The sequence below is a fragment of the Eubalaena glacialis genome, chromosome 18 (assembly GCF_028564815.1).
Source record: "Eubalaena glacialis isolate mEubGla1 chromosome 18, mEubGla1.1.hap2.+ XY, whole genome shotgun sequence".
Classification (NCBI taxonomy): domain Eukaryota; kingdom Metazoa; phylum Chordata; class Mammalia; order Artiodactyla; family Balaenidae; genus Eubalaena; species Eubalaena glacialis.
In genome coordinates, this window is record NC_083733.1 from 17,850,245 (window position 1) to 17,867,276 (window position 17,032).

Genomic DNA, 17,032 nt, shown 5'->3' on the forward strand with positions numbered 1-17,032 from the left:
CAACTCTTTACCTTCCTCTTTCTACCACTCCCCTCCCCTCCTCTTCATAGCAAAACGTCTTAAAAGAGCTGTCTACACTCAGTTTATCCATGGTTCACCTTCCATTCAACCCTCAGCCCTCTGCAAGCTGCCAGTGCCATCACACCCCTAAGCATCTCTCTCCAAGGGCACCAATTATTTCCATGTACCTAAATCTGACCCACGTCTTTAGCTCTTGCCTTGATACTTGTAGGACTCATTGTTGGCTGTCTACCCAGATTTTATTTCTCCATTATTCCTTTACAGCCAAACTCCAATTTTATTCAGGTTTCTAGTCTCTCCTAATGTGTTTCAGGGAAGGACGACCTCAACTTCAAGGGAACATAGCCTCTGGGCCAGTCAGAGCACAGCTTTCTCCTGGTGACTGCATTGGTCCAGGGTGTGCATATGAACCTATGACTGGGAAGAGAAGGCCCACCCCCCCCTTTACGCTTGCTCTCTCTCTTCTATCTAAAATACATTTCTTAAATGTTTAATCTAATTTTAGCGGGCATTTTCTCTTAATTCCAGCCTAAACCATCCAACTGATACATTTAACCCTACTGGCTATTCCTCTCCTTGAAATCCTCTTCCTTAGGCTTCCGTGACACTTACTGTCCTCACCTGCCCTGGTTTTCCTTCTACTGCTCTGGCTACTACTTCACAATCTGCTAAGTGGCAGGGACATTGGCTTTTTCAGACCATGGGGATATTGTTGAGTGTAATTACATATATTAAAGATAACTTTCTTTAAGTAGTTCCCTAATGGTAAAAAATTTAATAAAGCTAAGAGGAAAAAAAGGCTCATTAACTAATAATAAATAATAATAAATCTCATTGTTACACCAAGATGAATACTGGTAAATACAATCTATGTTTTCTACTTTGTGTCTTTTAAAATGAGAGACTGCTGGTGATTACCAATGTATCATGAAGAACAAAGACTCTAATGTTAGGACTTTCCTTGTGGTCCAGTGGTTAAGAATCCGCCTTCCAATGCATGGGACACAGGTTCGATCCCTGGTCGGGGAACTAAGATCCCACATGCCGCGGGGCAACTAAGCCCCGGCGCCACAACTACTGAGCCCACGCACTCTAGAGCCTGCGTGCCACGCTGCAACGAAAGATCCCGCGTGCTGCAACTAAGACCTGATGCAGCCAAAAATTAATTAATTAATTAATTTTTAAAAAAGAGCTCTAATGTCAAAGTAAGTCTATGCTGCAAGTCCTGTTTCTGCTGCTCTGGGGCCAGTTACTTGGTAGGAGGGCTCTGGGGGCTCCAATGTTTCCAGTAAGACCCTTTAGCGGCTGCAGAGCTGTGTCACCCTGGGCTCCTCTGGGTCTTCCAGAACAACCCAGAAGAGAGTGGGTTTTGCAGGGTGGGCTTTGAGTGGGCTGCCCAGGATGCTCTCAAAGAAAGGCTGAGGTAGTATTCTCTGTTACTGCATGGAAAAGCCAGCCCATCAAGTATAATCAGTGGGCTAATCACACTCAAGAGTTAAAAAAGAAGAACATGACGCTGTGTTCCTTTCTTATAGCTATTTGGTCAAAGGCATGAAGCAGGTCTTATTTGTTTCTATTTCTCTCATCACAAAGCATAGCACTTTGTAAACAATTAAACACTAAGCATTTGTTGATTTAATGAATTAAGAGAAACTGATAATGTATATGTCCTCCAGGAGTTTAATCTGCGCATAAGACTAAGTCATTTAGAGGAGGAAACGCAGGGGCTTAAGACACTGCATTTTGAAAAGATCCCAGTTCAAGTTCCAGCCACACTAACCCAAATTCCTTTATCTTGAAAATGGAAGTAATAAAACTTGCCTTACAGAGTTGTGTGTTAGGGTTAGATGACACATGTATCTCATTTATGACTTATAACAACCCCAACATGTACTTATTATTCTTTTTGTTTCTGTCTTTCCTTCTTCAAAGGAAGGGGCTACACCTACCTTATTTATTTTAGTATAGTCAGTAAAAGCAGAGTATATACTCAATCAATATTTGTTGAGTAGAGGAACAAAAAGGGATTCAAGAGAATTTCTATGAAATTGAGAACAACATGGTTAAAGCAAACTTTTTTCATATATGCTAACACTCTAAATACTTTAAAATGCCCATTTTTCTTCTCCTCTTGCACATTCTCTGCATATTTTTTAATGCAACTCCTACCTATATCTTCTACTTCTTATTCTTCGTATCACCAAGCTACAGAAATATAAAGTATCTTCATGAAGTTCATGTATGATTTAAAAACTTTAACAGCTTGGGTAATTGTTATGATGAAATTAAGCTTTTAAAAGCATACTTATTAAAGTTCAAACAACTACACACACTAAAGTGTATGTATTTTCATATTTTCAATTCCTGTGACAAATGGAAAACGGTCTTATGTACCTGAGGGTGTTAACTGCATTCTCTGCCTAGTCATCTTAAAGTTATATTTGCTAGAAGGAAAAAGTCCTTGTGTACCAGAAGGATTACTGATCAATTCTACTCTAAGTATAATCTAATAAAGGCTTAAAACTAAATACACATTATAAAGATAATGTATGGCATTCACTAGTCAAACCTTACAAGTAGTCACTGAAATTCTTCTAAATGTGTAAACTATAACCAAACACATAAGAGACCAAAAAAAAGCTCAACTGATTTCTTTTTGTCAACTTCCTGGCTTTCTTTAGACCATAAACACCTGAATATGTAGTACGATGTGCCTCAAATATAGTTTTAAATAAACCTTTCTGAATCTCCCAATAGTTTAACAGAAGGTGATAACATGCATCTGAAGGACATGCTGGCTTATGTATGTATGTGCACATACATGTATGTGTACACTAAGCATATACATCACGTTACGACATAGACTAAGTGCCTACACGCATGAGTACATGCATGCACGCATGTACGCGCACACACACACAAACACATTTTAAAGAAATTCTGGTTCTCATCAAAGCAGTTTACTTTCAGCCAGTTTAATATTTCTGGCACAGCTCTAAATACAGAGTAAGTGATTCATAAGTACATCAATTGATCTGAATTGTGGAAATGAAAGTATTACCAAGGTAATATTAAGATAGAGCTGTGAATGAGAACAAAAAAGTTCAAAGTTACCAAAAATTATGTTCTTTTGTCCATTTAAAAATATAAGGAACCAGGTGGTCCTTATTCTCCCTCTCCTCAAGCCATCTGTATTTAAACAACTGTGAGCCAAGGACTGAATAGATTTTGTATTCCTGTAATATGAAGTTTAGCTGCCAGACACCAAAGAAATAACACGAAACTAAAAAGTGTTAAAAAGCCACGTTGCACTCTTTGTTTTGGGAAGCGTATCTCTCAGGATCCTTGAAGAAGATTATGGTGACCCCATATGCCAGCAATAAGTGTGCTGGCCTGACCCCTGGGACTCCACACAAGAACACAGAGCATCCAGACTTTCCAACTGAGGACTTCCCCATCCCAGAGAGCACATTCTGCGGCCAAGACAAAAACCAGAGCCCCACAGTCCTTAATGTGGTGACCAACCACTCCATAGAGAAAATGGGTAGGAGACAGACAAGTGAGAAAGACACTGCTGATGTGGTGGCTTTGGTCAAAATCCAAGGTGGGATCTAGGCATTGGTGTCATTGCTTGAATCATCATTGTGGTTGTGAGGAAAATATAGAGTAGGTCCTAAATAGTTGAAGAATTGTGCTACTTTGACAACATTGAAAAAGCTGTCCTTGTGCCAGTGTTAGAAGATGACCCATGGAAATGCTGCCCAGGCAGTTCTAAAGCCATGGAGATCCCTAACTTTCCAAAAGCAATGGAAAGGAATATAAATCACAAGACATTTTGCTTTCAAAACATTTTCTCTTTTTGTATAGATTTTGTAAAACTAGGTTTATAAAATAAAATACATAGAAAACAGGAGCAAAACTAAGTAAACCAACTTGCAATCAAGATATTCAAAGTAACTAAAACCATATTAGAAACTGTAACTGTGTCTTCATTTTGACTACTCTCTGTTCTTGTTAAAATGAAAAGCAATCTGGAAATATCTATACATAACCATATACACAAATATACATGTATGAAACCATACTTCCAAATTCATATAGACAAGCCACAAGAGGGCGCTTCAACAATGGAAAGAGACCATGAGGCTTACTTCCTTTAGATGCTTATTTCAGTACCTACTGGGCAACACATTTTCAAACTTTGGAAAAGAGACTCCTATTCCAAATTCTCTTTATTTTTCTACAGCTATAAGCTTTGCCAGATGCTCATATTTTTAAGGGTGTCTATCCATGTTCCAAATCTTCTTAACTAGAGGGTCAATGCACCTAGTATTTAGTAAATGAGTCCTTACACTATAAAGATTTAAATAATGAACAGTAAAACTACCATGTTGTACAGAGAGTGTTGTAAATGTGTTCAGAGCCACATAAAAAGCTCATGAAAACTTTGCTATTGAAACAGAGAAACCCAGTTTCTTTCCATCGTGATCACTTTAAGGTGCCTTATTTCAGAACATTTTTAAGTCTGGCATACAGGATAATGGTTTTTACTTTAAAATAAAGTATAACAGTTCCATTTAATTACTATTAGAAATGAAATGCTAGGATCTGTACCTAGAGAGACTTCCTTGATCAGCTCAGCAGCAGCATGGCAACCCTGAACAAGTATCCGGGTCCAGGTCGATAGATCCCGATGCGTCTCCACCCGGAAGAGATGCATCTCAATGCCCTGCCGAGAGCCTGTCCTGGTAGCAAACGTAAGGTCAGATCCAAGTGAGGGTGATCGACATCCAGAGCCAGAATGAACCAACCTAGAACCACAAACAAAGATCAAAAGTAATTAATGCACTGTCAGAGGAAAATGTCAGCAATTTATGCTGATTAATAAGCAGAAAATTATAAAAGCCATCAGCAGTTTTTAGATAAGTATATTTCAAAACAAGATTATAGTCTTTGAAGTAGATACCATTCTGTTTTCCCATAAAATGACCCCTGGTGTCACAGGCAGAACACTAGGCTGGATGGCCCAAGGCCCCAGTTTCCCATTAGCTTTTTTTATGCTCCCAAGAGGCCACGCGTATCAAAAGAAGATTCAATTTTGATAAAGAAATAGGTCCCCACACATGCGTATCCTCCCCCATTATCAGTATCACCAGCATGGCACTTTTTTACCAAGGATAAACCTATACCAACACATCATAATCACTCAAAGTCCAGAGTCTAATTTAGGGTTCACTCTTGGTGTTGTGTATTTTATAGGTTTTGACAAATATATAAAGACATATAGCCATCACTATAATATACAGAGAATTTTCATTGCTCTGAAAATCCTTGGTGCACTGCTTATTCATCGTCCCTCTCCCTACAACCACTCATCTTTTTATTATCTCCACAGTCGTATTTTTTCCAAAATGTCACAGTATAAAGCCTTGTCAGATTGGCTTCATTCACTTAGTAATATGCATTCAAGGTTCCTCCATGTCTTTTCAGGCTTGATAGCTCATTTTTTTTTAGCGCTGAATTGTCTGGGTCTACCACAGTTTATTTATCCATTCACCTACTGAAGGATGCCTTGGTTGCTTCCAAGTTTTGGCAATTAAGAATAAAGCTGAGTATACCAGAAACTAACACATTGCAGATCAACTATACATCAATTAAAAAAAAAAGAATAAAGTGGCTATAAACATCTTTGCATAGGTTTTTTTTTTAATATAATTTTTCAACTCCTTTGGGTAAACCAAGGAGTGGAACTTCTGGGTTGTATGGTAAGAAAATGTTTGTAAGAAACCACCAAACTCTGTCAAAGTGGCTGTACCATTTTGCATTCCCACCAGCATTGTATGAGAGTTCCTGTTGCTCCATATCCTCGCCAGTGTTTGGTGTTGTCAGTGTACCGGATACTGGCTATTCTAATAAGTGTGTAGTGGTATCTCGTTGTTTTAATTTGCATTTCCCTGATGATATATAATGTGAAACATATTTTCATATTCTTATTTGCAATCTGTATATTTTCTTTGGTGGGGCATCTATTCATGTTGTCCTTGGCCCATTTTTTAATGAAGTTGTTTGTTTTCATTTTTTTTTTTTTCTTTGGCCTGTGCCCCATGGCTTGCAGGATCTTAGTTCCCCGACCAGGGATCAAACCCATGCTCCCTGCAGTGGAAACATGCAGTCCTAACCACTGGACAGCCAGGGAATTCCCAAGTTGTTTGTTTTCTTACTGTTGAGCTTCAATAGCTCTTTGTATTATTTTGGATAACATTTATCTGATGTGTCTTTTGCGAATATTTTTTCCTAGTCTGTGCCTTCTCTTCTAATTCTTTGACACTGTCTTTCACAGAACAGAAATTTTTAGTTTTAATGAAGTCCAGCTTATTAATTATTTCTTTCATAAATCATGTCTTTGGTGTTGTATCTAAAAAAGCCATTACAATACCCAAGGTCATCTAGGTTTTCTCCTGTTACCATCTAGGAGTTTTATAGTTTTGCAATTTACACTTAGGTCTATGATCCATTTTGAGTTAATTCTGGTGAAGGGCAAAATTTTTTTACATGTGGATATCTAGTTGTTCTAGCACAATTCGTTGAAAAAGACTATATTTGTTCCATTGTAGTGCCTTTGCTCCTTTGTCAAAGATTAGCTGATGATATTTACAGGGGTCTATTTCTGAGCTCTCTATTCTGTTTCACTGATCTATATATTTGTCTGTTCTTTCATCAACACTACACTGTCTTGATTACTGCAGCTTTATAGTAAGTCTTGAAGTTGGGTAACATCAGTCCTCCAACTTTGTTCTTCAATTTTGTGTTGGCTATTCTGGGTCTTTTGCCTCTCCATATAAACTTTAGAATCAGTTTGTCAATATCCATAAAATAACTTGCTAAAATTCTGACTGGGATTGCATTGAATCTATAGATCAATTTGGGAAAAACTGACGTCTTGAAAATATTGTCTTCCTATCATGAACATGGAATATCTATTTATTTAGTTCTTCTTTGATTTTGTTCATCAGAGTTTTGGAGTTTTCCTCATATAGATCTTGAACACATTTTGTTAGATTTATATTTAAGTATTTCATTTTGGGGGGTGCTAATGTAAATGGCATTGTGTTTTTAATTTCAAATTCCACTTGTTCATTGTCAGTATATAGGAAAGCAATTGACTTTTGTCCACTGATCTTGTATCCTGCAACCATGCTATAAGAGCTTATTAGTTCCAGGAGTTTTTTGCCAATTCTTTTCAATTTTCTACATAGATGATCATGTCTTCTGAGAACAAAGATAGTTTTATGTCTTCCTTTTCAATCTGTATATGTTTTACTTCCTTTTCTTGCCTTACTGCATTAGCAAGGACTTCCAGTATGCTGTTGAAAGGAGTGGCAAGAGGGGAACATCCTTGCCTTGGGCCTGATCTTAGTGGAAAAGCTTTGTGTTTCTCATCATTAAGTATGATGTTAGCTGTAGATTTTTTGTAGGTAGTCATTATCAAGTTGAGAATGTTCCCATTTATTCTTAGTTTACTGAAAGTTTTAATCATGAATGGGTGTTGCATTTTGTCAAATGCTTTTCCCGTATCTCCTGATATGATACGATTTTTCTTCTTCAGCTTGTTGACGTGATGGATTACACAAATTCATTTTCTTTTCTTTTCTTTTTTTTGTGGTGGGGTGGTCACGCCATGCAGCATGTGGGATCTTAGTTCCCTGACCAGGGATCAAACCCGTGCCCCCTGCAGTGGAAGTGTGGAGTCTCAACCACTGGACCGCCAGGGAAGTCCCTATGCAAATTGATTTTCAAATGTTGGACCAGCCTTGCATATCTAAAATAAATCCCACTTGGTTGTGATGTATAATTCTTTTTATACTTTTTTGAATTAGATTTGATAGTATTGTTTTGAGGATTTTTACATCTATGTTCATGAGAGATATTGGTCTGTATTTTTCTTATAATGTCTCTGTCTGGTTTTGGTATTAGCATAATGCTGGTCTCATAGAATGAGTTACGAAGTATTCCCTCTGCTTCAATCCTTTGAAAGAGACTGTAGGGAATTTCTTCCTTAAATGTTTGGTAGAATTCACCAGTGAACTCATCTGGGTCTGGTGCTTTCTGTTTTGGAAGACCTTACACTCTTCCCAAAAATTAACTCAAAATAGATCTTAGAGCTAAACGTAAAATGTAATAGTGTAAAACTTCAAGAAGACTTTTTTTTTTTTTAATAAATTTATTTTATTTTATTTATTTTATTTTTGGCTGCGTTGGGTCTTTGTTGCTGCGCATGGGCTTTCTCTGGTTGCGGCGAGCGGGGGCTACTCTTCATTGCGGTACGCAGGCTTCTCATTGTGGTGGCTTCTCTTGCTGTGGAGCACAGCTCTAGGCACGCGGGCTTCAGTAGTTGTGGCACGCAGGTTCAGTAGTCGTGGCTCACGAGCTCTAGAGCGCAGGCTCAGTAGTTGTGGCACACGGGCTTAGTTGCTCCGCGGCATGTGGGATCTTCCCGGGCCAGGGCTCGAACCCGTGCCCCCTGCCTTGGCAGGCGGATTCTTAACTGTTGCGCCACCAGGGAAGCCCAAGAAGACATTTTAACAGAAAATCTAAGTAATCTAAAAAGATACAACACCAAAAGCAGGATCCATACAGGAAAAAAATGATTAAGTTGGACTTCATTAATTAAAAACATTTGCTCTTTGAAAAACACTGTTAAGAGAATGAAAAGACAAGCCACAAAGTAGAAGAAAATTTATGAAAACATATACCTGGTAAAGGACTGTATCCAAAATACACAAAGAACTTTTTTTTTTAAGAGATCACTTTTTTTTTAAATTAATTAATTAATTAATTTTATTTTTGGCTGCATTGGGTCTTCGTTGCTGTGTGCATGGGCTTTCTCTAGTTGTGGTGAGCGGGGGCCACTCTTCGTTGCAGTGCGTGGGCTTCTCATTGTGAAGGCTTCTCTTGTTGCGGAGCATGGGCTCTAGGCATGCGGGCTTCAGTAGTTGTGGCAAAAGGGCTCAGTAGTCGTGGCTCGTGGGCTCTAGAGTGCAGGCTTAGTAGTTGTGGCGTACGTGCTTAGTTGCTCCGCAGCATGTGGGATCTTCCTGGACCAGGGATTGAACCTGTGTCCCTTGCACTGGCAGGCAGATTCTTCACCACTGCACCACCACGGAAATCCCCACAAAGAACTCTTAAAACTCTACTTGCCTATTCAATATTCATTCTCTCATTCTTCCTTAGAAATAGAAAGCTGCCTTTATCCCGAATGACAACATGCACAGATAAAAGAGTATTTCCCAAACTTCTTTGAAGAAAGAGATGTCCAATGAATTGCAAGCTGTTAATGGGTAGGATTACCAGAAAAGCCCCACAACTGGAGAACAAGGCAGCAGGTATGTGCCCCTTCTGTTCTTTTCCTCTTCTTCCTCCTGCCTACAATTTGGATATGATGGCTAAAGCTTCCAGTAACCATCTTGAGCCATGAAGCAACCTTGAAGGGTAGAAGCCTCTTGCTAAGGACGGCTGTTTTCTTTTACATAAGAAAGAAATAAACATCTATTTTATTATTTTATGTTACTTTTGCTACAGAGTGTGCTTCCTAGTGATCATAAATATGCAAATGATGTGTTAAATAGGCAGTCAGAATATAAGTCTGTGATTCTGTCTGGAGATATAAATTTGGGAGTTGTCAGTGTATAAGAGATATTTCAAGCTATGGTAACAGATACAATCACCAGAGGGACAGGGTAGTTGATAGAGAAGAGATCTGAGCCCTGAAATAAGCCAATGTTTAGAAATCCAGGGGACTTCCCTGGCGGTCCAGTGGTTAAGACTCTGCGTTTCCAATGCAGGGGGCCCGAGGTTCAATCTCTGGTCAGGGAACTAAGATCCCCCTTTTTTTTTTTTTTTGGCATGGTGCGGGCCAAAAAAAAAAGAAAAGAAAAAAAGAAATCTGGAAGATAAGGAGAGATCAACAAAGGGGGATAAGAAAGTGTGGACAGGGAGTTTAGTGGAGAACTGACAGAACCGGGAGAAACCACTAAAAAAAGGAGCTGCAAAAATTTTTTTTCAACTACTTTCAGTAATTATACTGTTGGTGATAATGTTGTAGTAGTAATAATAGTAGTACTATTCTGATATATAATGTGGGATAAAGCAAATGAGCAATTATGGGATGTTCTAATGTGATCATCTCTGGTGTCCTTAAGATCTGCAATTCTGGATATGGGAAAAAGGAAAACCAGATGTAAGACAGAAGACGTTAAGTGATTACACTGTAGTCTCAAACTTGAAATGGAGTATCAGTGTGAACTCACTATGTATTTTATGTTTAAAATATATATATATGTATATATATACACTTACACATACTTCCTACCTCTGTCCATCAACAAAGGCCTATAAACAATAACTAATCCAATAGCAACAAATGTAGTTAGTGCCCAAATTGAACCCCCATCCCCTCAAAAAAAAAAAGAGAGTGAGGCTTCTTGGAAAATGTCAGATCTAGAGCAGAAAATACACAAGTTAAGTCCAGAGTATTCTATCATAATGGATAATATGGCAATTCTCAAACACTTTTATATAAAAGTCCTGTCAAAAAGGCTGAGAAGTCCACCTGAAGAGCTACCACTGGCTAAAGATAGGACCATTTTTGAGCATCAACAAGGACAAACTACAATGGATATTAAACTTATAATTTCACAATGATTTTTTTTTAAAAATTGACTGGTTCCTCCAAAAGTTAAATATGTTACCATATGATCCAACAATCCCACTCCTAGGTATATACCCAGGAGAAATGAAAACATATATTAGCATAAAAATTTGTTCACAAAAGTTCATAGCAGTATTATTCATAATAGCCAAAAAGTGGAAATAGTCCAAATGTCCATCAACTGATAAGTGGATAAACAAAATGTGGTACATCCATACAATGGAATATTATTCAGCTATAAAAAGGAAACTTTGGAACTACTTGGTTACAACTCTTGACTCCCATTCACTTAAAATATGATACTACTCTACTACATTAAAAAAAAAAAATGATGCGCCATCTTTCTACTTTAAAAAGTGAGTTCTAGGGACTTCCCTGGTTGCACAGTGGATAAGACTCCGCACTCCCAATGCAGGGGGCCTGGATTCAATCCCTGATCAGGGAACTAGATCCCACATGCACGCCGCAACTAAGAGTTTGCATGCCATAACTAAGGAGCCCTCGTGCTGCTACTAAGGAGCTGGTGAGCTGTAACTAAGGAGCCTGCCTGCTGCAACTAAGACCCAGTGCAACCAAATAAATAAATAATTTTTTTTTTTTTTTTTAAAGTGAGGTCTAGGAACCCCCTGGCAATCCAGTGGTTAGGACTCAGCACTTTCACTGCTGTGGCCTGGGTTCAATCCCTGGTTGGGGAACTAAGATCCCACAGACTGCACAGTGTGGACAAAAAAAAAAAAAAAAGAGTTCCAACTCATTTGGCGGGGGGATAAGTAATAACGCCCCTTGAAATACTTTTAGATGTAACAAAATGAGAGCTTGAGCTAAGCATTTTGGGGAGAAGATTCAAATCAAGTATGGGACAGCAATGAAACAAAGTAGAGAAGAGAAAAAACATTGGGAAACATAAGCAAGAAAGACCCTTAGAGTTTCTATCATATGTCATACATATTCTGCCCCATGAGATGTTCATGAGAACAGGGTTTCAAGGTCAAAGATAATAAATGTGACATTCATGAACTAAAAACCATTTTCAGATAAAAGGGAAAGAACAGAGCTTCATGTGCCGCTCCCCATTGCTTGTATTACCACCTTAACCATCCCCGCCCCGCCCTCCCCCGCCCAGTCCATGGAAAAATGTCTTCCACAAAACCAGTCCCTGGTGCCAAAAAGGTTGGGGACCACTGGTTTAAAATATATTTTAAAAATCCCTTCAACTAACAGTGAAAAACTTGCAACAAATAAAATCTTAATCCCAGATGGCTTTGCTAATGAATTCTACCAAATATTTAAAGAAGAATCAATGCCAATTCTTTATAAAGTCTTCCAAAAAAACAGAAGAGGCGGGAATACCTCCCAACTCTTTCTATGAGGCCAGTAATATCCTAACACCCAATCCAAAGACATCTCAAGAAAAGAAAACTACAGACCAATATCATTTATAAATATAAGACACGAAAATCCTCATCAAATTATTACCAAATTGAATCCAGCATGACCAAATAAGATTTATCTCAGAAGTGCAAGGTTGGTTTAATGTCCAAAAATCAATATGTAATTGACTTATAAATTAATTTGATTTTAAAAATTATTTTTAAATTGACTGATTTATAAATTGATAAGTAAAACCATATAAATAGACTAAAGGACAGAACCCACATGATCACTGTAACAGACATGGAAAAAACATTTTAACAAATCCAAAACCTTTCCATGATGAAAATACTCAACAAACATGGACTAGAAGGGAACTTCCTCACCTGGATACAGTGTATCTATAAAAAAACCCCCAGAGCTAACATCATACTTAATGGTAAAAGATTGAATGTTTTCCCCCTAAGAACAGGAAAAAGACAAGGATGCCTGCTTACGCTACTTCTGTTAAAAATTGTACTGTGGACTTCCCTGGTGGTGCAGTGGTTAAGAATTTGCCTGCCAATGCAGGGAAACGTGTTCGAGCCCTGGTCCAGGAAGATCCCACATGCCACGGAGCAACTAAGCCTGTGTGCCACAACTACTGAGCCTGCGCTCTAGAGCCCGCGAGCCACAACTACTGAAGCCCGTGCGCTTCGGGTCTGCTCGGCAGTAAGAGAAGCCACTGCAATGAGAAGCACGCGCATCGCAACAGAGAGTAGCTCTCACTTGCCACAACTAGAGAAAGCCCGCGAGCAGCAACTAAGACCCAACGCAGCCAAAAATAAATTGAAAAAAAAAATTGTACTGGAGGGAATTCTGTGGTGGTCCAGTGGTTAGGACTCAGCACTTTCACTGCTGTGGCCTGGGTTCAATCCCTGGTCGGGGAACTAAGATCCTGCAAGCTGCACAGCACGGTCAAAAAGATACATACATACATACATACATACATACATACATACATACATAAATAAATAAATAAATAAATAAATAAATAAATATTGTACTGGAGAGTCTGGCCAGAGCAATTAGGCAAGAAAATGAAATAAAAGGCCAGAGCAATTAGGCAAGAAAATGAAATAAAAGGCACCTAGAATGGAAAGGAAGTGGTAAAAACTATCTCTTGTTTGCAGATGACATGATCTTGTACATAGAAAGTGCTAAGGAATCTACTAAAAACCTATTAGAATAATAAATAAGTTGAGCAAGATTGTAGGATATAAGATCAAGATATAAAAATCAATGTATTGATGGAATACACTAGCAATGAACAATTCAAAAAGAAAATTAAGAAAACAATTCATTTACAATAGCATTAAAATTTAATACTACTTCAGAATAAATTTAATGAAAGAAGTATAAAACTTGTACTCTGAAAACTACAAAACATTGCTGAAAGAAATAAAAGAAAACCTAAATAAATAAAAAGATATCCTGTATCATGGATTGGAAGACAATATTTTTAAGATGGCAATACTCCCTAGATTGATCTACAGATTCAATGCGATGCCTATCAGAATTTCATCTTTTTTTGTTTGTTTGTTTGCAGAAATCGACAAACTGACCATAAAATCCATAGGTAAATGCCAGAGATTCTGAATTGTCAAAATAATCTTGAAAAAGAACAAAGTTGGAGGACTCACACTTCTGATTTCAAAACTTACCACTAAACTATAAAATTGAGAGTCCAGAAATAAACCCTCACATTTATGATCAACTGATTTTTGACAAGGATGTCAAGGGACTTCAATGGAGAAAGAAGTCTTTTCAATAAATGGTACTGTGATAATTGGATTTTCACATGCAAAAGAATAAAGTTTGACCACTACTTCACACCATATACAAAAACTGACTTCATTTGGATAAAAGAATGAAATGTAGAGCTAAAACTATAAAACTTTTAGAAGAGAACACAGGATTAAGTCTTTGTGACATTGGATTAGGGAAAGCCTTCTTAGATATAACACAAAAAATGCAGGCGATATAAGGCTGATAAATTGGACTTCATCAAAATTAAAAACTTCTTTGCTTCAGATGACACTATCAAGAAAGTGAAAAGAGGGACTTCCCTGGTGGCGCAGTGGTTAAGAATCCTCCTGCCAGTGCAGGGGACATGGGTTTGAGCCCTGGTCCGGGAAGATCCCACATGCTGTGGAGCAACTAAGCCCGAGCTCCACAACTGCTGAGCCTGCGCTCTAGAGCCTGTGAGCCACAACTACTGAGCCTACGTGCCAAAACTACTGAGTCCATGTGCCACAACTACTGAAGCCTGCTCGCCTAGAGCCCATGCTCCGTTACAAGAGAAGCCACCGCAGTGAGAAGCCCGTGCACTGCTCACCACAACTAGAGAAAGCCCACGCACAGCAACGAAGACCCAACACAGCCAAAAAAACAAAAAAATCATATGTTCACACAAAAAGTTGTACCTGAGTGTTATAGCAGCATTATTCATAACAGTCTAGTCAAAAAAGTGGAAATAACTCAAATGGCCATCAACTGATGAATGTGCTATATCCATACAACGGAATATCATTAAGCCTTGAAAAGGAATGAAGTTGTGACACGTGCTCCAACGTGGATAAACCTTGAAAACATTACACAAAGTGAAAGAAGTCAGACATAAAGGGTTATATAACATGATTCCACATATATGCAATGTTCAGAATAGGCCAAATCTATAGAGCCAGAAAGTAGATTTGTGGTTGCTTAGGCCTGGGGGAGGGGAAAATGAAGAGTGACTACGAACGGGTAAGGAGTTTCTTTTTGGGGTGAGAAAAGTGTCCTAATATTGATTGCGTAACTCTGTGAACATATTAAAAAACATTAAACTTTATACTTTAAATGGGTGAACTGTATGGTATGTGACATATCACAATAAAGCTGCTAAAAAAGTAACAGTGAAGTATACATATGGAAAAAAAGAAGAGAAAGCAGTTCTCTTTAAAGTCATTAAACTATTCAACACTTTGTTTCATGACAACCATTTAATATAGTTTAATTTATTCACTTCTTCCAAAAATATTTTCCCTATTTTTAACAAGTTCAAAGTAGATCAGTATAACAGAACAAACACACTACCTCACTATGAGGAATCACTCAGCAGATAATGTTTTCCACATAGGATTTTTAAAAACTTGGGTGAGAAATGTATACCAAAGAGAAATAAATAAAATGGCTTGTTCTTAGCTTCACTGTAGGCTGTATACCTGAAATATTTTTCTACAAATTTGCTGGTTCCTTCCTTTACTCCTCTAGCAGTAACCTGAGCAAGATGACATCTAAGAGTAAATGGATGCGCCTTCACATTTCCTTTCATTGCCAGGGAGTCACTGCTGGTTCAGATAAAAGACAAGCGTGTGTCTCTCAAGGAAAAGGCAGCTTCTTCTGATCTACCAACTGGTTTAGCCAAGTTAATTACTATAGTTCTCAGCCCTGGCTCTACACTACAATCACCTGGTGCACAGCTTTTAAATATTACTGATGTCTGGCTCCCATCCTCAAACACTCAGATTTAACTGGTCTAGGGTGGGGCCCAGTCAACCTTATTTTACTAAAAGTTCTCCAGATGATTCAAATGTGTAGCCACAGTTGAGAAGCACAAAACTAATGGTTTGCCAACTTTTTGGTCCGAGGACCCTTCAACACTCTTAAAAACTGAGGGGGCTTCCCTGGTGGTGTAGTGGTTAGGAATCCTCCTGCCAATGCAGGAGACACGGGTTCAAGCCCTGGTCTGGGAAGATCCCACATGCCGTGGAGCAACTAAGCCCGTGCACCACAACTACTGAGCCTGTGCTCTAGAGCCCGCGAGCCACAACTGCGGAGCCTGTGTGCCACAACTACTGAAGCCCGCACACCTAGAGCCCGTGCTCCCAACAAGGGAAGCCACCACAATGAGAAGCCCACGCTCCACAATGAAGAGTAACCGCTGCTCGCCGCAACTGGAGAAAGCCCGCACTTAGCAACAAAGACCCAACGCAGCCAAAAATAAAAATAAATGAAATAAAATAAATTTATTTTTTTTAAAAAGTGTTTAAAAACTACTGAGTACTCCAAAACACTTTTCTTCATATGGATTATATGTACTGATATTTACTATAATGAGAAATTAAAACTGAGAAATTTTAAAAATAAAAAATAACAAACCAGTTAGATAATATAAATAACTTATTTTTATTAAAATAATATTTTCCAAAACAACAACAAAACATTAATGTGAAGAGTAGCATTGTCTTAAATTTTTTGCAAATCTCTTTAATATCCAGCTTAATAAAAGAGAGCTGAATTCTTTTTTTTTTTAATTTATTTATTTATTTATGGCTGTGTTGGGTCTTTGTTTCTGTGCGAGGGCTTTCTCCAGTTGCGGCGAGCGGGGGCCACTCTTCATCGCGGTGCGCGGGCCTCTCACTATCGCGGCCTCTCTTGTTGCGGAGCACAGGCTCCAGACGCGCAGGCTCAGTAATTGTGGCTCACGGGCCCAGTTGCTCCGCGGCATGTGGGATCTTCCCAGACCAGGGCTCGAACCCGTGTCCCCTGCATTGGCAGGCAGATTCTCAACCACTGTGCCACCAGGGAAGCCCGAGAGCTGAATTCTTATATGTGCTTCTGCATTCTGCTGCAGTATGCAGTTTAAGTATGCCGAGCCTCACACAGCTAGTCAGTTGGACAAGGAAGGAGTATTTAATAGCCTTTTCAGATAACTGTGGTTATCTTTCTGTCTACCAAACCAAAACTCAACAAGCGGATTCTTAAAGGTTAGTTGCAATGTAGGATCTGAAAACTTATCAATAAAGTTTTCATATCCTGTTACATTAAAAATCCTTTGGTCTCTCTTGCAGCTTGAATAGATCTTTCTTACCCTTGCATGATTTTGTAGCATCATGTATTGGTCATTTG

At 38.6% G+C, this 17,032-nt stretch overlaps 1 protein-coding gene across 3 annotated transcripts in view; it reads right to left on the reverse strand.

Annotated features, from left to right (window-relative positions):
- Positions 1–17,032, reverse strand: part of SNTB2 (syntrophin beta 2) — a 96,752-nt gene that overhangs the window by 12,956 nt on the left and 66,764 nt on the right. For all 3 annotated transcript variants that reach the window (XM_061172826.1, XM_061172824.1, XM_061172825.1), the window contains exon 5: positions 4,636–4,832. In XM_061172826.1, coding sequence (XP_061028809.1) covers positions 4,636–4,832 — 197 coding nt within the window. The remainder of the gene's footprint in view (positions 1–4,635; positions 4,833–17,032) is intronic.